Source organism: Vulpes vulpes, chromosome 12, assembly GCF_048418805.1.
Source record: "Vulpes vulpes isolate BD-2025 chromosome 12, VulVul3, whole genome shotgun sequence".
Lineage (NCBI taxonomy): Eukaryota > Metazoa > Chordata > Mammalia > Carnivora > Canidae > Vulpes > Vulpes vulpes.
This window is the reverse complement of record NC_132791.1, coordinates 39470962-39496995: the sequence shown is the minus strand read 5'-3', so window position 1 is coordinate 39496995 and position 26034 is coordinate 39470962. Positions and strand designations below refer to the sequence as shown.

The 26034-nt window shown below is 33.8% G+C and overlaps 1 protein-coding gene across 8 annotated transcripts in view; it reads right to left on the bottom strand.

The window, feature by feature from the left end:
• The window catches only part of ZDHHC21 (zDHHC palmitoyltransferase 21), a 63925-nt gene that overhangs the window by 8016 nt on the left and 29875 nt on the right, over positions 1 to 26034 (bottom strand). For 6 of the 8 annotated variants that reach the window (XM_072728255.1, XM_072728251.1, XM_072728250.1 and 3 more), the window contains exon 7: positions 9299 to 9415. In XM_072728255.1, the coding sequence (XP_072584356.1) occupies positions 9299 to 9415 (117 nt within the window). Of the gene's footprint in view, positions 1 to 765; positions 5215 to 9298; positions 9416 to 26034 lie in introns of those variants that run through there. The other 2 variants (XM_072728252.1, XM_072728248.1) reach the window with 2 other exon arrangements.

The following is a 26034-nucleotide window of genomic DNA, read 5'->3' as shown; positions in this document are numbered from 1 at the left end:
GGAATAGACAGCTTGATGATACAATCCATCCAACTGACTCATCCTGTTTTGAGTTCATTTTCACCAAGCAACACTGCCATATACGTTGTTGTACAGGAGAAAGAATGTGCTGGAGAGTACTTTGGCACACCTGACGACTGCATAGAAGGGAATAAACAGTCAATCTGGTTTATATGACTATCACTTTTGAAGTAATAAACATCATTGCCTCTGGGCCTAACTCTGGAAACGTGTTCAAAGTGGAGTTTCTAGACCTGCCAAACTGAAAACTTGATGCAATTTAAGAGCATTCTATCACAAAGACATTAAGACAACTCACTCTAACCTCAATGATTGCCTACACTCTTTATTCTTACTTTATTGCACATACCTAATTCAATGATTCTGTTGATTTAATCTGGAGTTTAAAAAACTGCTCAGGAACTTTATTCATGAGAGATTATATATCTGTTTTATCTATCACTAATGTCTATTAATTCTAAAATAGACTTTTGCTTGACTTCCTAGCACCTCTTATCCATGTATGGACAGCAGCTTTATATCTTCCATGGCACCTAGCAGCAAAACTCTTCCGAGTGGATACTCAATATATGCCTGTAGCACTAAACTCACTGAACATGGACAGAAATAGCATGATTCCTTATTTTTTTTTCGTTGCAATCCAAAGAGAGAATATTTCCTGTTAATCATAGCTCTCTCTCCTCCTTTGAAGCCATAACTCACTATATTCCTCATTTGAAATAATCAGTTCTTTAAGCATCTATCTCCAACAGAGGGCCTGTATCTTTTATTAAAGCTGTATCTTTTATTACAGATCTGAAGTTCATATAAACATTTAATCAGTCATGGAATCAAAGTGAAAAGGCAGCAGATCTTACATGAATAGTCACTGAAAATCTCTTTCCAAAATAATTCCTGTACTTCTCTTCATCAAGCCACTTTCTGGCTGTGTTAAAACCTTAGGAAAGTTACTAAAACTCTGTATCTCAATTTTCAAATAATTCCTTACTCTTAGCTTTTGTAGGCATTAAATGAGTTAATATATGTTAGAGCCCTTAATAACCCCTCAATAAATGGTAGCCCTACTTTTTACTAGATATTGCCTACTATACTTTTTATTGATATTTATTGATATACTATACTCTTTTTGAGAGGGCTGAGAGATATAATATCTCAATTACATTAGAATATAATTTTTAAAAAGTGGATTGTATAATGAAAGATAAAATAACAGGAACTATGGGAGACTACACAGATAATCCAATGTCCACAAGGGGCTTACAATCCAGTTGAAAAAATAAATACTATGTACATAAACCATGATTCATTTACTCATTTATCCATCTATCAAAAATATACTAAGGACATATTATACCACACTCCTTAGAATCAAGGAGCTTATAGTCAGTGAAAGCAGTCAAGTAGACAAGATAATTTGTAATACACAGAGAATGACAGAATGGTTACATAAAATAACATATTGTTTAAGAAAGCCTTAGGCTAAATATTTGGAACAGCTGGAAACTATGTTCACAATCAAAACTCCAGGTCAACAACTCTTACATTTTTAATACAACATTATACTTTCAATTAAGATTTCTGGTTACCAGTATACTGGTAAGTAAGATTGGTTAATGTGCTTCTCTGCCTGAGATTTAGGGAGTAACAAAAATATTAACAAAATGTGACAGACAGAAGCACAGGAATCATTGTGGGAAAGATCTACAAGTTAACTATAAATACAGGATTCAGTGCTTCCTCCAATCCTACGGTAATATTTTAAAGTCAGATCAAAAATTCATGTAGATTCAGAACATGAGAAAATGAATGGGTAAAAATTCAAGTAAAATGAAAACTCATAAATGTTTAGCTTCTTTACCAAAAAGCTCAACCACTCAAGCTTAATCACTCAAGTAATTAATAATGCTTTGAGAAAATTAAAATGCACTATTCCTATGGAAGAACTTCTAGAAATAGTTTTAGATAGTTGTTAATTACTTGAAATTTTATCAGAAATACAAGAAGACTGACACTGAGCCAGAGAGATGACACAACACAAATATACTTTTCACAGAGGAACGTGTTTATGCTAAAGAGCAATACAATTCCACACATAATAACTTTGATCCTAGAGGCATTTTTTAAAAGAATGCTTCTGTATTACTATTATGCAATGTCACTTAGTATGTATTTAAACCAATTCTTTGGCAAGGGAGAACCTAGGTTCTATAAAGTTCTCTATATATTCAAAGTTCAAAGAAATATTAATTAGCCAATACTTGTGTATAATATTAAAAGCATATAAGAAATGGCATTTTTAATTCTCATGATTTTTCTAGGTTTTTAAAACCCACTAAGAAGATATTTCAGATAATATTACAACTAGAAGATTCTATTAGAAATATTTTGTTTTTATTAAACAAAAAATATAATTCAGAATAGAAAACAAAATGTTATACAGAATGCCCTTTATAAAAATGTTAAGTAAGCTGAGTTCAGCATAATTAGCCATGATTTCCATATTTGCAATGCTGATCTGTAGTTGAGTAAACCAAACATAATTTGTACAGAGACTATACTGAATGATGCTATTCACCACACTGATTCAGTGGCATACTTGGCAAAATTTAATTATAAGGATTAATAATCTCGGGGCTACATTTCTGGGTATATATTAAAAGGCAGGTAAGTCCACTAATTGTCTGATTAATGAGAATGCCATTCAGTGGATAATCTAATTTAAACTAACTGAACATTTTGAACATAAGATAATTTTCATTGTATAAAATAACCAAGTTAAAGTTAAGTCACCCCTGCATTTGTGATTCTTTCTGCATTTAAGTAATCATGAATCAGGATGTGGGGAGGAGGGAGCACTTTCCCCCTTTTAATTTGAAAAGCTTTACTGCAAGCTATCTTTTTAGTAATTCAAGTAGAGTCCAACAACAGTACCTGGGAGACTAACTGAGCAAAAGCTCAATTTTTTTCTTTGAGAATTTAAAGCTCAAAACCACAGCTAAATACATCTTCCCCATCCTGCCCTCAACCTCACCACAACTGAGAAAAGCACTCTGCTCCAGAGGCGCCATCAAAAGCTTAAGCTATTATATAAACTCCACGGTGCCCAGGAAACAAAAATGCTTGTATACAAAATTTAGATAAACTGTCAGAGCAGTGTCATGGTACACAATAGCTCACTGTCAGAACCTCACCAGAAGGCGCTGTACCAGCTGTTAGAGCGCTTCTTGATGAACTCTCCCCAAGCCCAGTGACTGAAAACATGACTAATACAATCATCCAGCACTATGAGTACTGGTGCTCATCAGAATGGACATTATTCTTGGCTGTGTGTGAACTACTGCTCAATAAGAAATTCTGACAACATCAATTACATTAATAACAACATCACTATCCATTTCGGAAACAGAAACAAAAAGGCTAAACAGACTAAGTAAGGAATAATTAGAATAATCTGCTCCCTAAATAAAGAATGCTTCAAAGCAGATTGCTCTGAAAACATTTTAACTTCAATATTAATTTTAGTAAATATGCACAAACATATCTTTAAACATGTCTAAAATTAAATCTAAAAATAATCAAAGGTAAATCCTCTAAAATTGGGTTTAAGATAGTCTATTGCACAGAAACATCTGTTTGTGTTGAGATCTTTTAACCTTGGAAATGAGATTAGAAATCCACTGTTTTTAAATTTAATTTCTAGTTATTTTATCTGGGTCACAGATAATCTGCTCTTGCTAAATCTAAAATGACATCAGATAATCATTATTGTAATTATCCTGTTACCTTCTACTATTAATAAGAAGACAGGATCTTCTCTATCACATGGACAGAAATTATTTATTTATTCCAAGAATAAGGAAAAAATTACTGAAAACGGATGTGCTGCTTCCTCAAAACCTCAATCTAAATCTAAAAAGGACAGCATTTGTTTTGCCTATTTGTTGTCTAATAAGCCTATATTCTAGTTATGTAATGATACAGTTTATATAATGAAATAATACTCCTACCAGTGTTTTCCCAAAATGCCTCCTGGTCTTTGGAATGCAGGAATAGGGGAAGGAGGAAGACGTCAGTGGAAGGATTAAATTTACTGTGATTCCTTCTCCTTTTCTTTCGTAAGCTACCTAACAAATTCATCACTTCTTTCACATTGTGAGAGATGCTTGGATTCAAATTATGACAAAAACACTCCCAGGTGTGAAATTTCCTGTGGGTAGTACTAATTTTTTCATAAAATGAAACAGCAAGCATACTGTATTTTTAAAAAGCAAAATCTCTGTATTTTTAATTTTAATTAAAATATTAAATTATTTTACTTAAATGCTAATAATTCATTAGATTTAAAATTAATACTGAGGTTTAACAACTTTAAATAATTAAACCTTAAAGAGCCTTAAATCAATGTGAGGAGGAGTACATTCTGGAAACCATAAAAGAAATTTTGTTTTTAATCCCAAAAGAGTGATGCTAGAAGCTCAATATGAAAGCCCAGAAAATGGAATTGAAATTTACTGTAAATGTCCAAAGTACTTAGATTCAATAGGAGGTAGAGTGGGTAAACACTGGACTAACAAATATATATCTTAACACTGCACTCTTTTTTTGAATGTTTCACAAATGTATAATTTCTACAGATATCAGAACTGTTTAGTAGAGTATTCTGAGAGGGCACTATATGTACACAGAAAGAAATGAAACTTTTGGAGAAAGCATTATATAACAAATGTGGTTTCTACTTAGTTTTAGAAATAGCACAACATCAGAACCCAAACTCCCCATCTTAAGACAATGAAGTGCTGTTCAGTATTATAGCAAAAGAAAAAATCATGCAATTTGGAAAATATTAACATGTTGGTAATACAGAATAGAGTCAGAATAAAATCTGATATCATATATCCTTTAAAAACCAACAAATTCAATAAGTAATCTGATATTCTTCATCCTTTAAAAAGCAACAAATGCAAAAAATAACTTTATGGCCAATTCAAAAGTGAACACTAAAATTTTAGAGTGGAGATTCTTGAAAGATTTTTGAAGACTTTGCTGCCAAACTTCCTTCTCTGAAGCTTCTGGGGCTGCTGGGTAAGAAGGAAACTGTTGCCCCCAGCTATAAACCCAATGACCCTTATAAGTAACTTGCACTCTTAGCAGCAACATCCCAAATGTCCATTTCCAGCCATTCATCATTAGAAACTGAAAAAAAAAATCTGAGAATTATCATTTCAGGGGATATAAACCTCTACCAATGATCTTGGCAACTGCAAAAGTGAAAATTCAAAATGTGAGTATAATCTAGCAATTCTGACATAACTTAAAGATAGACTATAAAACAATTATGAATTAGTATAAAAGTAGAGAAAAGAGGCAAAGACCTACTTTCATCTTCACTACTGTTATTAAAACCATGTTATTCATCATCATTCGAGAAATCATGATATTAAAAAATATTTCAAGCTGATTAACAATAAAAGTAATTTAAACAGACATTATACAATCGATGAACAGCAAATAAGCACATGAAGAAGTGTTCAGTATCACGAGTCATCAGGGAAACAGAAATTAAAACAAGATGCTAAAAAAACCGACCTCAGGAGTTGCAATTAAAGGCTGACAACAACAAATGTTGACAAGAATGTGGAGCAACTAGAATTCTCATACATCGTTGGTGAGAGTACAAATGGTACGGTCTCTTGGGAAAAAGATCTGGCAGTTGCTTATGAAATAAAAGATAAACTTTTCTTAAGTGACAAAGCAATTCTTGTCCTAGATATTGCCCCAAGAAAATGAAAACATGTTAATACATAAAAAAAGACCAGAACAAAAATGTTCATAGTAGGTTTATTCACAATTGTCCAAGCTGGAATCGAGCCAGCCTTCTATCAACAAAGTAAATAATTGTGGCACAGTCATACAGTGCAATACTACTCAGCAATGATAAGTAATCATCAATACATGCAACAACACAGATCAAAAAAGATTATATTGAGTGAAAAACTTACATAAATGACACACATGAAATTCTACAACCAGTACTAATCTATGGTGGGGAAAAATCAGATCAGTAGTGCCTCTGCGGAGGAGGCAGATTTATTGCCATGAGGCATGAGGAAACTTTCTGAGGTGATGGTAATATTCTATGTTATGAAAAGTTTTGGGGTACATTGCTCATCCAATAGGAACACTTAAATGTATGCTCTTCACTGTAGGAAATTTTGCCTCAAAGGAAAAAAATGCAAACAAGCATCGAGCTCTAGTTAATGATTTGCATGGTGAACAATTTGATGCAATTTATTTTGATATGTATATCAAAAGATAATATAGACTGATAGTTTGACATGAGATAATTATTCTACTATGTCCATTGTGGCTGGATATTCACCCACCCACATGTAAAATTCTTCAAAATTTCCTGTGTGTTTAGTATTTTTCCTATAAAACCTGGGGAGCAAAGGTTATGAGTACCTTATAAAGTATGCAAACACAGGTTATACAGGAAATATGTTTTCCCTCCATTTCTGACTATTCTTTCTGTTCTATTCAGAGGCTGGTTACCACTACCTATATCTAATGTGCCTTTCCAGGGGTAGTCTGAATACAGATAGAAGGACAGAGAGACACACACAGCTATTTCCTGCATATTTCTTTTTTTCTGAAAGTTAGCATTGTTATTAACATTTCTTACTGATCAATAAGAGGAAAGAACACATTAAGAAATAGGACACTGACAAATTATATGCAAAATGAATGAAAATAAAATGAGTAAAATTAACACCTAACTTATGAGAGAAATAGTCACTTTGTTAAGAGCTATATTGTCATATAATTGATATACTATACAATTCACACATTTAAAGTGCACATTTTGATGGTTTTTTTAGTATGTTCACAGTCATTCAACCATTACCAAATATGTTCAGCACCTCATACAAGAAACCCAATACCCTTTAGCCATCACCTCCAGTCCCCCTAGCTCTCCACTCCTAGTTAACCATTAATCTCCTTTCTGTCTCTACAGACTTGCCTATTCTCGACATTTCATATAAATGGAATTACACAAAGGCAAGACCTCTTATGACTAGTCTCTTTCACTTAGCATAATGTTTTCAAGGTTCATCCATGTGGTAGCATGCATCAGGACTTCTTTTTAAGGCAGAATAATGTCCATTGTATGGATAGTCCACATTTTGTATATCCATTCATCAGCTAACAGATATCTGGATTACTCTCAGTTTGGGGCTATTATGTATGAACAACATTGCTATAAATGTTCATGTATTTTTCCATGTGAACACACGTTTCATTTCTCTGGAGTAGACACCTAGGAGTGGAACTGCTGAATGAAGTGATGATTCTGTGTTTAACTTTTTAAAGAACTGCCAAACTGTTGTCTGCACTGTTTAACATGCCCCCTAACAGTGTGTGAGGATTCTGATTCCTCTACATCCTTACCAACTTTTGCTACTATCTTTTTTTCATACAGCCATCATAGTGTGTGTGAAGTGGTACCTCATAATGGTTTTGATTTTCATTTCTCTGATGACCAGTGTTATAGAGCATCTTTTCATGTATTTTTTGTCCATTGATATGACCTCTTTGAACAAATATCCATTCAGATTCTTTGACCATGTTTTAATTAAGCTGTCCTTTTATTATTGAGTTACAGGAGTTCTCTATCCTAGATATAAAAAACCCCTTATCACATACATGATTTACAAATATTTTCTCCCATTCCAAGAGCCACCTTTTCACGTTCTGGATAGTGTCCTTTGAAGCACAAAAGTCTACACTTTTATTTAACTATATTTTTTTCTTGGTTGTTTGCACTTTGGGAGTCATATCTGAAACACTATATCCTATTCCAAAATTTACTCCTATGTTTTCTTCTAGGAGTTCTTTTTTTTTTAATGTTTTTCTTTTATTTTTATTTATTTATGATAGTCACAGAGAGAGAGAGAGAGAGAGGCAGAGACATAGGCAGAGGGAGAAGCAGGCTCCATGCACGGGGAGCCCGACGTGGGATTCGATCCCGTGTCTCCAGGATCGCTCCTGGGCCAAAGGCAGGCGCTAAACCGCTGCGCCACCCCGGGATCCCTCTTCTAGGAGTTCTATAATCTTAGATCCTACATTTAGGTCTAAAATCCATTTTGAGTTAATTTATGTATTATGGTTTGAGGCAAGGGTCAACTTTATTCTTTTGCATGTGTATATTTAGTTATCCCAGCAGCATTTATTAGACTTTTCTTTACCCCATTGAATAGTTTGGGCGCTCCTGTTGAAAATCAGTTGACCATATTTATATACAAATACCTCTAGAGTTTCAATTCTATGTCTTTTATATATATATATATATATGTATGTACCCTTGTGCCAGTACCACGCCTTTTTGATTACTGTTACTTTATAGAAAGTTTTGATACATTTTTTTTTCTTACTATACATTGTTTTCACTGAACATATTCTGGTAAACACTTAAGTTTACATATACATTTGCTATACATAACAATGGAGATCATTTCTTACATACATATTTATTTATACATATGTCAATAGTTTCTGCAAAATAAATGTGTAGAGATTGATCAAAAGGACTGTGCATTTTAATGTTTGATACACACTGACAATTCACCTTTCCAAAAGGTTATGCTAATTTACCCTCTATCAACAATGTATAAGAAAACCTTAACCTACATCTTCTACAATGCAGTGTATTACCAAACTTTTAAATCATTACTCAATATAATTTTTCTCACTTTTTGAACTTCTCTGTTTGATAAATCCCATTTGACTAATAAATATACGCAAAAAATAAATAAGACTTAATTACTAATAAAATGTTTCTACCAGCAACTCCACTTTTTGGAATTTACCTTAAATAGTTTAAAGAGGAAAACGAGATGTTCAAAGTAGTGTAATTTGTAATATAGAAAAAAATATTACACATTAGATGCTGATCAACAGGAAAAGTGTTAATTAAAATATAGTTGAGTCACTAAACAGAGTATATCCAACTATTAAAAACTATAAACATGGAGTCTGTAGTCATATAAAAATATGCTAATTTTTAAAAGCAGGATACAAAATTGTATAATTGTATATATATATTCTATACACCTATTGTAACTACTTTAAAATTACATAGGCATATGAAAATGAAAATATATAAATAGCTATGGGTAATTTTCTCCTTTAATTTATAAACTTTTTGTCACTTCTTAGAATTAAGTTCATAATTAGGGAATATGTTCATAAATACATTACATTGAAAAAACATACTTACTGTGATGATGCCAATTAGCTGAGTATAAAAAAGTCCAGTTATTCCAACTAACATAGTGATGCCCATAAAGGCAGCTAGTCTCATTATGGCCAATTCATGCCTAACAACAAAGAGGTCCTATAAGAAGAGAGAAAAAAAGACTTAAGACAAATTGAGAAGTTACTTAAAATTTCAAAACAGTCAAGAATTAACCCATTAACATTGCTCCCTTATCTTAAAAAAATACTCTCCCCCTTTTAAGTTTATTCCACTTAATCAATACATAAATATTAGAAAATTTCAAAAATAAGTGTTTTTAATTCATAGTAGCAAGCCAAAAAATAGGATTTTTACTACTCTTGTATCAAAAAGCCTCAATCCTAAAGTTCCAAATTAGCCAAGCTTATTTACTGTTTCCAGAAAAAAACCAAACCAAACCAAACAAAAAAAAAACCATACAGTGCACAATCTTTGGTTACACAAAAGGAAATTTTATTATTATACTTCTAGAGAGTTTGAATGTATAAGCCTGACTCATAGTATTAAAGATCAAGTGATCAAGACACCTAGAGATACGTCACTTAGTCAAAATGAGGGGGAAACATAAATGATAGGATCATGTGGACCAGCTCTCTTTAAGCCTTCTTCACCCATTCAACTATCCATCCACTCAACCATCACCACCAAGCACTGTGCTATGTAACAGAAAAGTAAGAATGAGAAAGATATGATCTATGCCCTGAAAAAGCTGCAGTTTATTTCGAGAGAGAACCCAATTTTTTGAAACTCAAAACAACAAGATATATGCTCTCTAACAGGGATGCATGCAGAGGACTGTAGAAACACCAAGCAAGGAGGAGAAATGTAAATGCTCTGAGGGAAAGCTGATTTCCTGGCTCAAGGCATAAAAACGAGTCTCTTGAAAGTGAACCCAAGAAAGTGGTGTAAAAACGAAAACAAGAAGCATTTCATTTCCTCTGTTACCAAGCAGAGACACCAGAAGAGTGAGAGAGAGTTCTGGAAACCTACTGCTGCTAAGCTCTGGAATAATACTTCCACAGTGAACAGAAGCAACAAATGAATGGGAAGGACCCCCAAAATATAACCACCCGTATGCTTTTTAAACACTAATTCAGGTTAAGACTTAAAGATATCTTCCTGACAACATCAAAAATAGGGAGGTCACTGAACATAATGAGTTTGCTTGAAACAAAAGAACTGGTGCCTTTCTGTGTATCACAGTGACCACCCACCAGACTCAAGCAGAAATCTGAGTCTACACCCAAACCACTCAATTCGTTAGTCTAGAAAAACTTAAAATTCACCAAGACACTCATGATGCTGTTTAGCAGTCAAATTCTGGCAGTCAGTTCAAAAGCTCAGTGAAAAGAGCCTAACGCAGAGTCCTTACAAAACATGCTAAAATAAAAAAATGGAGCCATGTATAAGAAATTAAGTGCAGTAAATTCTGCTATAATGCTGCTTGAAAACACGAAAGTGTTCCAACATGGTCAGTATGTGAAACAACAGCTTGAGCGTAGCAAGAATTCCATTTACTTATGTGTGATTTTTAACTGCAAGAAACCCTACATGATTTTGGAAAACCACACCCTGCTAAACGAAGGTACATGGGAATACACATAACACGTGCACACATCTGAACACCTACTGGCTACCATAATTCATTGTCTGTATTATGAGTCACACTCTGCCACAACTGCTATTATAATTTTCCCTCAGATTTCAGATGGCTCTCCTTCCATTGCTTCCGAGTAAGTCACTTACTGCAACCTGTCTGATACCCACTTCCACTACTACATGGCAGGTCTCTTTTAAGGTAAAGTGTCAAGTCCAGTATAGTATTATGTATGCATTTCTTAACTATTTAACGTGTGAAACCAAGTTGTTGATTTTATTAGGTTCTGATCCTTTCGAGAGTCTTCTGATCCTTTTGAGAGTCACTGACAAAGTTTCTGAGTGTTGTGCCTCCATCTTCCCATAAGCCCTGTGGTTTTCACTGCATAATTTTGCATAGAAGGGTGAATTTCAGAAATGCACATATGGTGTTATAGTAGAGTGGAGTGTAATAAAAATACCATATTTGACCAAATAAAATGCATCTTCTCTTCTCCCAATGAAAAGCTTTTTAAAAAATTTTGTCAACTAGGATTTATAAATCTTGGGGATGATGAGACTAAAAGATCTAATTCTAATATTACATTTATTCACTTGGTTTCATACTTATATTTAAGAGTATTTGTGTAAGACAGTAAAATACCTTGAGAAACCCTTTTTTAGCACATTATCTTGGTCACTTAGCACAGTTCTTCAGATCACAACATCCTTGCTTTATTTTAATTTTTTTTCATGAAGCAATTCTGGGATCTAAAAATTGGCCTGGGAAACTTTATCCAAATCACAAGAACCCGTTTACTATTCAAGATCTTTACTACATTATCAGTGTTGTAGCTGAATGTGTCTCCCCCCAAATCTAGATGTTAAAAACTTAATTCCTAGGACCCTAGAATGTGATCACATTTGGAGACAGAGCCTTTAAAGAGGGGAAGGGTTTAAAACAAGTCCTTTAGGGTGGGCACTAACTCAATCTGACTGGTAGCCCTATAAGAGTAAATTAAAAAACACAGACACCAGGGATGCTCAAGCACAGATGTCCTCATGTGAGGACACAGCGACAAGGTGGTCCATCTGCAAGCCAAGGACAGAGGCATCCAGAGAAACCCAACCTGCTGACTTCTTGCTCTTCGACTTCCAGCCTCCAAAACTGTTGAGAAAATGAATTTGTTGTTTAAGCCTTCCAGTCTCTAATAATTTGTTATGGAAGCCCTAGCAAACTGCTATAATAAAGATATATCTTTATCATTTTCATTTTCCCATTTCTTTTTTTTGTTGTTGTTAAGAAATGTCTTTATATCCAGAAAACGCATAAGATGTAAGTTCATTTTAGGGAAAAATAACACCACTCGCTCAAGAATGAGAACATCTGAAACCACACAGAGCTTTCATCTGTACATTCCTTTGCTATCATATTCTCTCCCTCACCTCTACCCTGAAGGCAAAGATTACTAATTCATTCTTCATACCATTTGGATACTACCATGTTTTACTTGTATATTGCAAATACCCTCTTCTACTCTGAATCTACCTTTTCACTTTCTTTATGGCATATTTTGATAACTCCAAGTGCTTCAATTTAATGTAAACCAATTTATCAATCTTTTCCTTCAATGCTTTTTATTTCCTGTTTAAGAAGCCTGGGTAGGGGCAGCCTGGGTGGCTCAGCGGTTTAGCGCCACCTTCAGCCCAGGGTGTGATCCTGGAGATCCACGATGACTCCCATGTCAAGCTCCCTGCATGGAGCCTGCTTCTCCCTCTGCCTGTGTCTCTGCCTTTCTCTTTCTCTCTCTCATGAATAAATAAATAAAATCTTAAAAAAAAAGAAGCCTTGAGGTAATAATGATTTATTCGTCTATTATCATTCAAAGCCTTTAAAAGCTTTATAGTTTTGCCTTTCATATTTAGGTCACTAATCCACCTGAAATTGATGTTTATTCTTTTTGTGCACTGAAACATAGGGGTCTGAATTTGTTTATCCCTATACCAGTGACTTACACTTTAGTTACTATGTCTTTCTACTAAATCTCCATACCTAATGGGCCATGCCACCCCTCTTGTTCTTTTTCAAGAATGCCTCAGTCATTCTAGATAATCTGTATTTCCATCAGAATTTTAAAATTAGTTTTTCAAATTATAACACATAATCAAGACTCTCTCTCTCTCTCTCTCTCTCTCCATTCAGCTTCATATCTTTCCCCCAGACATCTTGTACTTTTTTGACCATATTTAATTCAGGAACTTCCTGTTTCTTGATTCTATTTAAAAAGTTTTGCTATTAATTTAATTGTCTAAAGGGTTGTCTGAATACATATGATTTTAATTCTAATCTGTTAATGTGATAAAAATACTGATTTTCTAATATAAAAACTACCTTTCATTTCTAAGATACACTCAATCTGATCAAGCTGATTATGTATATATAATATATATTCAGTTTGCTACTATTTTGTGTAGAAGTTGTTTATGTTCATAATCAGTCTAGGCTACAATTTGCTTTCTTATCTTTGATAAGATGTATTCAACATATAGTACACATATATGTACATATATGGGGAGAGTTCCCTCTTTTTCTTTTAAAAGAGTTTTATAAGACTAGAGTTCTTGTTTCCTTTCATATTTGATTAGACTAGACCTTACTGGTAAATCTATGAATATTCTTTGCAAAAGTTTTAACTACTCACTTAGGGTGATAGAACTCCTGTTTCCAATTTCTTCCTGAAGCAGTTTTCTTCTTGGAGCTATACTATGCTTATGATCAGGAAACTCAGTACTGTTAAAGATATCAACTATCCAAACTGATTATAAAATTAATACAATCCCAATAAAAATCCCCCACCAGGAGAGCGCATAGTGTACTGGTGGCAGAGGGTTTTTTGGTTTTGTTGTTTTTTACTTTTACTTTGTTTCAATTTGTACAAATTACTAAGTAAGCTGTTTCTAAATTTCATTGAAACAAACAGAAAAACCACAGCGAATATCATATCACTCCTATATAAAAAGAAAAAAGTGAGAGGGTTGGTTTACTACATGCATTCTCAATACAGGTTATATGGCTCCTAAGAGGGAGAAAATTTGTTCTTCGGGCAGAGGTGGCAGGGGGGAGAATCACCCATTTCAACAGTTTTGTGCCCAAACACAAATTAATCCTACCTGACAAAACTCTATTACTTAGTATTTAATTTCATTGAAGGAAGTGGAGAAAATGTCTAAAAAGGCTCCCGAAGGAGCAAAAAATAATGAAAAAAAAAAAAAGAGTCTCCACCGGATAATAAGATTTGTTATCTAACTATGGTTATGACAGCATGGTACAACCACAAGGATAGACAAACAGACCAATGGACTAGCAAAGAACCAGAAACAGATACACACATACACTACTTGTTTTATGACAAAGATGGCACTGCAGGGCAAAGTGGAAAGAATTATCTTTTTAATAAATGGTGCTAAATCAATTGGCTATCCACCTATGAAAAAAATGAAACCCTGACTCATACCGCATGAGAAACATAAAAATCAATTCCAGGTGGAAATGTAAAAAATATAATACTTGGAAGGCAATACAGGAGAATTATATTGATGATCTGGGGATAGAAAAAGACTTCTTACGTTGAACCTAAAAAGCACTAACTGAAAAGGAAAAGATTGTAAGTTGGAGTACATGAAAATCAAAAACTTCTGTTCATCAAAAAATATCAACACTGAAAAGGTAAGCTAGAGAAAAGATATTTACAACACACGTACTCAAAAAAGAACTCAAATCTAAAACACTCTACAATTACAAAAAAAAAAAAGTCAACGCCTCTCTAACCACCAAATAGGCAAAATACTTAACATAGGCTCACTATATGAAATAGGCTATTCATTTGGTCAGTAAACATATGAAAAGGGGTTCAATACCATTAGTCATTGGAGAAATGCAAATGAGAACAAAGTCAAGTACTGCTCATCTCCAGCAAAATGGCTAACTTTGTAAAGTACTCTGAACCTATATCCTCTACTAGTGGAGGATTTAAATTTGTAGGACCACTTTGGAAAACTGTGAACAGTATGTAAAGGAACATAGATATATACTTTGAACACTATAACTTCTAGCTTTAAGTCCCAGTGAAACTCATGCACATATACAGCAAGAGACATGAACAATGATGCTTTCTGGCAACATTAACTATAATAGCCCCAAACTGGAAACAATTCAAATGTCCGTCAGTAGATTGGATAAATTGTCTTATATTAAATGAAACACAGTTGACCTCTGAATACCACCAGCTTCACCACCACCAGTCTACTTATATCCAGATTTTTTTTTACTGTATTAAACATGTACTTTCTTTTCCTAATGCTTTTATTAATAACATTTTTTTCTCTAGCTTACTTCATTGTAAGAATACAGTATATAACAGGTATTTAAATATGTGTTAACCAACTGTTTAAGTTATTGGTAAGGCTGCCAGCCAATAGTAGACTATTAGCGAAGTTTTGGGAGAGTCAAAGTTATACATGAATTTTCAACTGCACAGGGGTGAGCTCCCCTAACCCCTGCACTATTCAAGGGTCAAATGCACCATGAATATTTATAGCAATATTCATTGCAATGAAAACGAACTCTATCAATGTAACAAAAAGAACAAATCTTAGGCTAACAAATTCTCAACATCCGTGGCACCTCCAATCTGTCGACCCAAATACCATTTCACTACCTATTACTACCTTCACCCAATACTTTCACTTGACTCCCTGCTTGTTTACACTCCACCGTACACTGCTATCACCTCTCCTGAGGACACCATCAACTTTCTTGACCCTCACTTTCACCTTCTGGTTCACTAGCTGCTCCTTCTTAGTCACCTTTCTGATTCCTCCTCCTCTTTCTGCCTTCTAAAAGTTAAGAGTGCCCTGGGCTTGGTCTTTAAACCTCTTTTCTTCTCTCGAAGACAAAAAGACTATACACTTCCTAGAAAATCTCCCATCAGATTCCATGACTCTAAATACCATCTTTATGCTGAAAGCTCATAAATTTATAGTACACACCACTCCTCTGAAATCCACATTCCTGTATCTGTCTAGTTAACATCTCTTCTTAGATATATTCAATATCCAGGTATCTCATAGTAAACACATCAAACCAAAGTCTTTAACTTCTTCCTAAAATCAACTCTTCCTCCAGGCTTCTCCACTTTAGTAAGTGATATATTTTTTCCTCCAGTTGTTCAGGCCATGAAATCATCTTCGACTTGTCATATTTTTTTTTCGACTTGTCATATTTGATCTCATACCCCACATCAAAATCATCACCAAGTCTTTTAGCTCTTTAAACTATAATGGACCACTTCTCAACACTTCCACCACTCCCATAATCGTTTCATGTTTGGACATTTTAGTAGTCTCGCAACTAGTCTTACTGCTGCCATCCTTATCCTCCTCCAATTTATTCTTCATATCCTTCCCATCAGTTTTCTTCCTAAAATGTAAATGAGTTTGTGTAACTCTGCTCAAGACCCCTCCAATAGTTTCCAAAGTCCCGACCACCAAACATCCTAAAAAAAAAAATCTCCAACCTCCAATTCCATCTACCACTACTCTCAATTCAGCTCCTCCTACTTTCTCCCCAACTTGCTCTACTCAAGGTAGGCTGGCCTTCTTACCATTCCTTGAAAATATCAAGTGTGCTCCCGCCTCAGGAGGACTGGGCTTTGGTTCTTTCCTCTCCCTGGAATGCTCTTTCTCCCAATATCAGTGACTTGCTTGAGTTCCAGGTCTCTGCTCAAGTATCACTGCTGACACTTTTAGTAAGGCCTTCTCCAACTACATTATCAATCATTAACCTCTATCCCTTACCCAACTGTAATCATACTTAACAATACTCCTTTGCCTGTCATATATGTGTTTATTGCCTGTCTCCTCCAATTAGAATATAAGCTCCTTAATGCAAGAACTTGGTTTTATTCACTGCTGCACCCTCAGAACCTAGATCAGCGACCAATGCACACAGTAGACACTCAACAAATATTTTTTAAATGACTAAATGAGTATTTTTCATAAGTTTTAAAAATAAACTTGTTTTACAAATAAAATTTTATATTACTATAAAATGGTAAGTTTTTGTAGCATCAGTAGAAAGCAATTTTTATTTATAAGCTATTATTTTAGTAGTTTTCTGTGTTTCTAGGAGACTAACCCAAAAATTAACAAGGTTTTAGGTATATGTGATCTTTCCCCTTACTAAAAAGTTTCTCAACTTTAGCATGGTTGATGCTTTGGGCTGAATTACTCTCTGTTGGGGGGACTATCCTATGCCTTGTAGGATATTTAGCAGCAACTCTAGCCCCTACCCACTAGATGCCTGAAGCACTCCCAAGATCTGTGACAACCAAAAATGTCTCCTGACATTACCAATGTACTCTTGGGGACAAAACCTCCCTCTTCCCCAGCCCTCTCCCCCACCACTGCACTGCTGGAAGGGATTTGGTTTTCCCTATTTTTCAAAAATGAAAATAGCTTATGTCATAACTGAGATATGTAAAGCATACAAATTTGAATTTTCAAAATGGCTTCATAACCAACTTTCCATGCTGAAGTTAGATTCATGTGGCAATTAGATATAACTGCATAAGATATAATCCTGTTTTATCTCTAATGTTATCAGCACTTCTTAGAATAAGCCATAGCTTTAAGTTTTAGCATAATATTCCAAAGAAGTTATAGGAGCATTCTGCACCCTCTCTGACATCCAGCCCCCAAGTAAAATGCACTCTTTCAGTTTTGTTAAATCCTAACGGAAACTCAAATCTAAATAAAATCATTATTCAAATTTAATGGCCATCGAGTGTTCAGGATTACACATTAAATTTTGATACAGATATAATTGCAGCTTTCTTAGAGAGCAAACTATACTGGTACCTCACTGCCAGTTTCATGGCTGAGGGTAAAATATTTAGAAAACCCATTTTGTCTGCCTTCTCATATCTTAATAGTAAAAAAAATCTAGAAAAACTGGAGCAATTCAATTAAAAAAAAAAGACACCATATGTTCTTGCTACATTTACAATTTAACTTATGATATTTGGTCAAAGATGAGTAAGATGAGTGCCTGGTTGGCTCAGTTGGTTAAGTGTCTGACTCTTGATTTCAGCTCAGATCCTGATCTGGGGTTCATGGGATTGAGCCCCACGCATGAAGCCTGATTGATATTCTCTCTCTCTCTCCCCCTCTGCTTCTCCCCAACCCCACACATTCTCTCTCTCAAATACATAAATCCTCAAAAAAAAAAAAAAAAAAAAAAGATGAGACAATGAAATTGCTGCCAGGCTATAACCATTTAAACTCAAAGCAACTGAACCATTCTCAGAGAGAAATAAAAACTGCTAAATCATTTATATTAAATGCTATAATATTCATAAATAGCTATATAAACAAATTTGCTGAATATATATTCAATAGACCTGGTATGCAGGGCAAGGTCAAGATTTATTATAAGGTTTTCATGTTCTATGTATCACTAAAAGCAAAGGGATATATTGACACACACAACTGACAACTGTTAGAATAACGGTATTCTTATTGGTTTTTTTTTTTTTTTTTTTTTTAACTCTCAACCCTGAGATGGAGACCTGAGCTGAAATCAAGAGTCTGGACACTTAACGAATTGAGCCACTCAGGCACCCCAATAATAGGGTATTCTTAAACTGTTTTTTCCCTATTAATATAAACTAATTATGTATCTAACACTATTACTTTCAAGCAAAAAAAAAAAATTTACCAAGGGATGATATCTCTACTACCACTTCAGGATGCTCGCACAAAAATGCCAAATGACCATATTAGCATTAAAAAGAATTTTCATTTCATTTTTTCTTAATTCCACACTATTCTTGTCTAGTCTCAACTATTTTCACCCAAATCCAAAAAAGTTAAATGCATATTTCAGTGATTTTATCTGTTCTAAAGTGATCAAGATAAATCAATGAATGACTTTACAGATACCAAAAAACAAAGTTATTGACTAAGTCTAAAATAAAATACTTCTAAAATAGCAACAAATAGTAGAAGTACTCAGGATACATTAAAATTGATTATATAGACAGAATAAAATAAATTATAAGGAGATTTACCAACATTCAAAGCTACCTGCAATCCCATCTTCTGGTTAGCCAAAAAGCTACACATCTAATCTGTGGCACTGTTGTATCTGACATCAAATCCTTAGCAACAGTATTAGATATGGGCTCACTGGAATAATAATAATGTATCTTCCTAGCCAAGGATTGGTCAAATTGCTACACATGATTTATCTTCCTCTTCTGAATGTTGGTGGCATGTAACTTTTGTGATTCTCTCCCTGCCATCCCCCTCCTGTCACTCTTCCCATAGCCTTAAATGCAGTGAATATATTAGTTTTGGGCCTTCACAAAAAAATAGGTATAGAAGAATCAATTACAAATTATCTGAATCTACTTCATCTAAAAACAGTTTAAAAGATGATACTTTAGAACTAATGCGCTATGACACAAATGATTAGCTACAAAATCTCTATACTAACAGCCATATATTATTTATTCCAAAAAGAAAACCGCCTCAGATTTTCTCACCTAGAGAGACAGTGTTGCCTATGAGATTGACAGCAGGTACATATTTTTTAAAAATATTTAAGCCATTATAATGCCTTTACAAGGTCTATTTTGACAGTCTTTATATTAGATAAGTTACTACAAATGCATTGCCTCAGTAAAAAGTGAAAACAGCAAAGTATGAATTCACCAATCAGGATAATTGATGAGCTTTCTTTGAAGAATAGATTTTTGTGATGCTTCAGCGTTTTTTAAATCTGTACTTTTTAAAAATTAACAATGCTATCATAATATTGTTTAAAAAAAACCATTAGGGAAAAATACAAAAAGTGCAATAGTATCTTGGTACTATGGGAAGAACACTGATTTAGAGATGGATAGAAATGGCCCAAAATCATACCTCTGCCAAGTGATAACTCTTGGACTAGACTATTTTTGGAACTCTCCGATTCTTAGTCACCTTCTCTGTACAATAGAACCATAATACTTATCCTCTGAGAGATACTTTAAATGACTTGACATTTTCCACTAATCAAATGCTTACAGATCCAAAATAACCAAACGTAAAATTTATGAAAAATATGACTAATGATATATTCATTATCCATGAATAATAAATTTCTAAAAGCATTCTAAGTAAAATGATACCTTCCTCCATATTTAATTATAAAGCTATAATTTTCTAATATTGCTTTTGGTAAGCTAGCATACAACAAAATGAAATACATTATTATAATTTAATAATATACCAAATGACTAGGCACTTGCTTTTAAATATTTAAAATAACTATGTGGGAAGTAGTCAAATATGGACCTTGGTCAAAGAAAATTCAGTTTCTTTAATACTCATTCATTTTATTCATTTAAAATGCCAAATCATTGCTAATCTACATGTCTTGAAATCTTTAAAATGACTTCATCCCAATTAACTACTTAAAGTAAGACATTAGTCTCAAGAGGGGTTTTAAAAAATAAAATTTAGCATTATATTGGCATGATAAATATAAATGATGCTCAAACTAATTTAACATCTAACATTTGAAAAACTTATCCAAATATCTCAAAGCTTATGATTTTTATTGATCTTGGATTCTGTGATTCTAACAAAAAATGCTTAAGTCATCCTTATCTATTTAGAAAGATACCTATTATTTAAGTTTCTGCAGTTTTTCCATTTACGTATTTTTGTTTTAATACTGAGAATTTTGAGATTATTTTAGTGACTGTCTACAAAGAAGACAGTAATACTTATTTTAGGGTTGTAGGCTTTCATTAGTATAAAACTTAGAATATATATCAATAATTACAGCCTTAAAATACATCATTATTTGGGGCATTGATTCCTGATGAATAAATTCCTTATCTCCTATACCTCCTTCCCTCATTAAAGGATATTTGAAATATTTCCTCAAAGCTTTACATAGTAAAAACATATAAATCCTTGAAAGTTCATGATAGGTGGATATTTTAAAAGTAAAGGAAGAGAAGAAATTTAAAAAGTATTAAGTTACTCTAAAAAAAACACCTGGGCAACTGCAAAGCAGTTAAAACAACCCAGCACAGAAAGAATTTCCTGACAAGAGGAAGCTAAGAGAAGAGGAATGGAAGAATCAGGGTCTTAAGCCCTTCACTTCCCAGAATTTGCAAAACAGCTTGCTTTCTCTCTCAACTCTCTTCCTTGAGCTTAACCAAAATGTACCAGTTTTCTACTGAATACAGGTTGAGTGCCATTACAACAAAGTTTAAATGGCAATCCATTTCTTCTTTTGTTTAATGAATAAACACTCTTACCTTAAAAACAAACAAATAAACAAAAGAAACAAAAACCTAGGGAAGAGCTGTTAACACTTTCTTTTCCCAACCAGAAAACTAGTACTTGGCTTTAAAACTTGGCTACAAAAAATACTATGCTGCCATCTACCAACTTGAAAGGGTATAAAAAAGAACACAGACTAAGCTTTTACTTCCCTTGACTTACAGGAGAATACAGGGTCAAATCCATGGCATCCCTTAATTGTGCTAATATCTCCACAAGAAAGATGCATAGTAGTCATTAATACATTAATCTCCAGAGATAATTAGGGATATCTGGGGATCTTTATTCCATATCTCAAATAATTGAAAAGGTAACAATGTGAATTAACATGCTGACACTACCTGGCCAGCTTTCCACACAAAGTAAAGAGATGGATATAGTTTTGTTTGGTTGTTTTAGAGAAAAATGAAAAAGAAACAGGCAAAAACATAGAAAAAAAACCTGATGAGCAGAGCTGTTTGGAGAATATTCCACTACAAAATGTTACCTTTTTAAAATGTCAATGGTAATAATGGGGACTTTTGTACTGAAATTCCTGGTTGTTTTTTTCTACCTTGTTACAAGAAAAAAAAATAAAGTGTCATTAAAAGAATTGTTATGGTAAAAACAAGGTTCTATTACTTCACCTTAGAAATATTTGCTATAAAAAAAAGAAATATTTGCTATACAGTATATTAGTATTTTAGAATGTACTTGACCTTAAAATCAATTATTTCAATTATTGCCTCTAACCTTTAGTTGTTCTTTTGCCAACAATGACTTCCTTCATCTCATCTTGTTAATCTCTCACCTAATTAAAAGTCCATCCCAAGCCTCATTTCCTATAACAGTTCTTAAACCCTATAGCCAGAGCAGCACTGTTCTGCACAACTCCACAGGACACCTTTTACTTAGACTAGGACATGAGTGTTGTCTCTTGGAGATGCACAGTTAGGCAACACAGATTAGAATCACTTGGGAAGTGGGGCACCTGGAAGGCTCAGTGGGTTAGGCATCTGACCCTTGGTTTTGGCTCAGGTCCTGATTTCACAGTTCCTAAGACTTAGTGCCACATGCAGCCCTGCACTCAGCAGGAGTCTGCTTGGACAGTCTCTCCCTCTGCTCCTTCCCAGCTTTTGTGCGTGCACACACAAATGCACTCTCTCTCTCTTTCTCAAATAAATAAATAAATAAATAAACAAATAAATAAATAAATAAATCTTTAAAAAGGAAAACGAGTCACGTGGGAAGAAATTTTTAAATGAAATGCTACTTCCAACAACACCTGTGAGGGAAACCATTTTATGAGACTAATCTCAATAAGAACACTACTAAAAGCCACATAACTCCAATTAATTAATAAACAGCTGACTGAAGACACTGGGAAGTAGCCAAAGTAGTGAAGGCTTAAAGGCCCAAGATGTGAGAGTCTAGAAATGCACTAAGGTGAGTCCTACTGCTTCTTACCTTAAGGTACTTGCCAATTCATAAGCAGTATGAAAGGTCAATCAGAAACAGAGGCTCAGAGCTGTCTGTAATCTTACAGAGTTGGGGAAAGAACAAGGAAAAGGCATGATCCATAGTAAACACCAAAATTTTTCAGCTGAGAAAATGAAGGGTTACTTCATAAGAGAGAAGGAAAACTGAAAGTAGTCCTTCACAAAGACAAAACCGAGTAATCATAAATCTTTACAAAACTTCAATAAATGTAATAAATGTCATCTTCAAAAGAACTGCTATATTAAGACCAATGTTCTGTTACTCAGCCTTAGAAATATTCATCATACAAACCTTTGGTTGGATCAAGATGAGCCTTCTCTTTATTGCCAATCCAAAAAAAGGAGTAAATCATATAGAAGAAAAAAAAATCATATAGAAGAAAAAAAATCATATAGAAGAAAAAAAATCAACCAGCTCTTCTACAGTTTGTCAAATGCCTGGTATCCCACAAAACTTATCAGATCTGTCAGAAGAAAGGATCAAATATCTGGAAACTAAGGGAGACAGAAAAAAAATTCAACAGAAACAGACCCATAAGTAGATCTCAAAACTGAAATGTCAGACATAGACATTAAAATAACTTTAAAATGTTCAAAACTATAGATGACAAATTAGAATTTCACTAAAGAAATGATCTATGAAAAAGGTTTCAATGAAAATTTTGAAAGTGAAAAATATAACTGAATTAATAACTTAGTAGAAGGGTTTGACAGTAGATTAGACAGATCAGAAGAGCTGATCAAAATAAACCAGAATAAAGGTCAGTAGAAAACACGTGCTCTGAAGCAGAGAGGAGAAAAAAAAAAAAAAAAAACACAGAAAAGACTGTGAAAGGTGTGCAGTGCAGTGAGCTCTCATGTACATAAAATCAGAGTATCAGAAATGCAAAAGAAAAGTTGGGCAAAAGCAGTATTTGAAGTAATGGTATAGTATAGGCAAAGAAATAAATGTTTGTAACTTAAGAATGTCATCAAGCCAGAGATTCAAGAAATTATATAAACTCTCTCAAACAGGAAAAATGCAAAGAAACAATGAAGCACATCACAGAACAACTAAGTACAAAGACTGCCCCCTCATCACCCCATAAAGGTGTCCAGTCCAAAGTGGTGATATACAAAGCTCCTGAATTCAACTCTTTTCACAGACACATTGAATCTACTGCTACACATGGAGAGATTCTCTTCGAAAGAAATCTAGAAACTAGACGAGCAATTCCTACTCAACAATATACATCACAACTGTAGAAAATCATCAAATCACAAAAAAAGAGAGCAAGCCTATTAATAATTACCTTAAATGTAAACTGGACTAAATTCTCTAATCAAAAGACAAGAATGGCTGAATGGATTAAAGAAAAAAATCCTCAACAATACAGTGCCTACAAGTGATTCACTTTGGCTTTAAGGAGACATAAACTGCAAATAAAGAGATGGAAAATGATATTTCATGTAAATGGTAACCAAAAGCAAGCAGATATACTTTTATATCAGACAACATAGACTTTTTAAAATAAGATTTTTATGTATTTATTCATGAGAGACAGAAACATAGGCAGAGGGATAAGCAGGCTCCCTGTGGGAAGCCTGATGCGGGACTCAATCTCAGGGACCTGGGATCACAACCTGAGCCAAAGGCAGATGCTCAAACACTGAAAAACCCAGGTGCCTTATGGACAAAATAGATTTAAGTCAAAGACTGTAAATAAGAAACAAGGAAGACCGACATAATGATAAAGGGATTAATCCAACAAAAGGACATAATATTTGTAAATATTTATGCACACAATATAGAGCCACTTAAACACAACATAACACAAATATTAACAGACCTGAAGGGAGAAACAAAGAACAATACAATAATGGCAGGGGCTTCAATACTTGAGTTTCAACAATGGATAGATCATCCAGAAGAAAATTAACAGGGAAACACTGGACTTAAACTGTACACATTAGATCATCCCATCCAACAGTAGCAGAATGCACACTCTTCTCAAGCATACACAGAACACTCTCTAGGACAGATCATATGTTTAGGCCACAAAACAAGTCTTAATAAATTTAAGATGACTGAAATCATATCAAGCATCTTTTCCAACCACAATGGTATGAGACTAGAAATCAGTTATAAGAAAAAAAAAAAAAGGAAAATTCACAAATACGTGGAGCTGAAACAATCTCTACTGAACAACCAACTTCTTGTTCAGAGAAGAAGTCAAAACAAATAAAAATATATCTTGAGGCAAATGGAAACTGGACACACTACAACTTAGGAGATGCAGCAAAAGTGGTTCTGAGAGAAGTTCATAGAACAAATGCCTACTTTAGGAAAAAAGGTCTCAAACCACTTATCTTTATATGGTAAGGAACTAGAAAAAAAAAAAAAAAAAGAATCAACCAAGCCAAAAGTTAGTAGAAGGAAAGAAATAACAAAGAGAAAAAAATAAATGAAATAGGGACTAAAAAGACAATAGAAAATATCAAGGAAACTTAAAGGGGATTCTTTGAGAAGATAAACAAAATAGACAAAACTTTAGCTAGACTCACTAAAAAAAGAGGACAAGGAAAATCAGAAACGAGAGAGGAGACATTACAACTGACACCACACAAACAAAAGGATCATATGACACTACTATAAAAAAATTGTATAGCAACGAATGGGACAACCTAGAAGAAAATGAATAAATTCCTAAAGACATACAACCTATCAGAACTGAATCATAAAGAAATAGAAAGTCTGAACAGACCAATTACTAGGAAGGAAATTGAATCAGTAATAAAAAACCACCCAACAAAGAAAGTCCAGAACAAGAGAGCTTCACTCGAAGAATTAATACCAACCCTTATTTCAAAATCATTTTACAAGATCTCCATTAATCTGATACCAAAATCAGACATTAGAAGAAAGGAAAATCACAGGATAAAATCCCTGATGAACATAAATGCAAAAATCCTCCACAAAATATTTGCAAACTGAATTCAACAATACATTTAAAAAATCATACACCATGATGAAGTAGGATTTATTCCAGGGATATAAAATGGTTTGACATCTGCAAAACAATCAACGTGATACACCACATTAGAATGGGGGGAGAGGAAAAAAAAAGGAATCATGATCATCTCAATAAATGCAGAAAAAGCAATCTATAAAATTCAACATCCATTCACAATAAAAAAAGTCTTAAAATTAGGCATAGAAGGAACATATCTCAACAAAATAAATTCCATATATGACAAGCCCATAAGAATCATACTCCATAATAA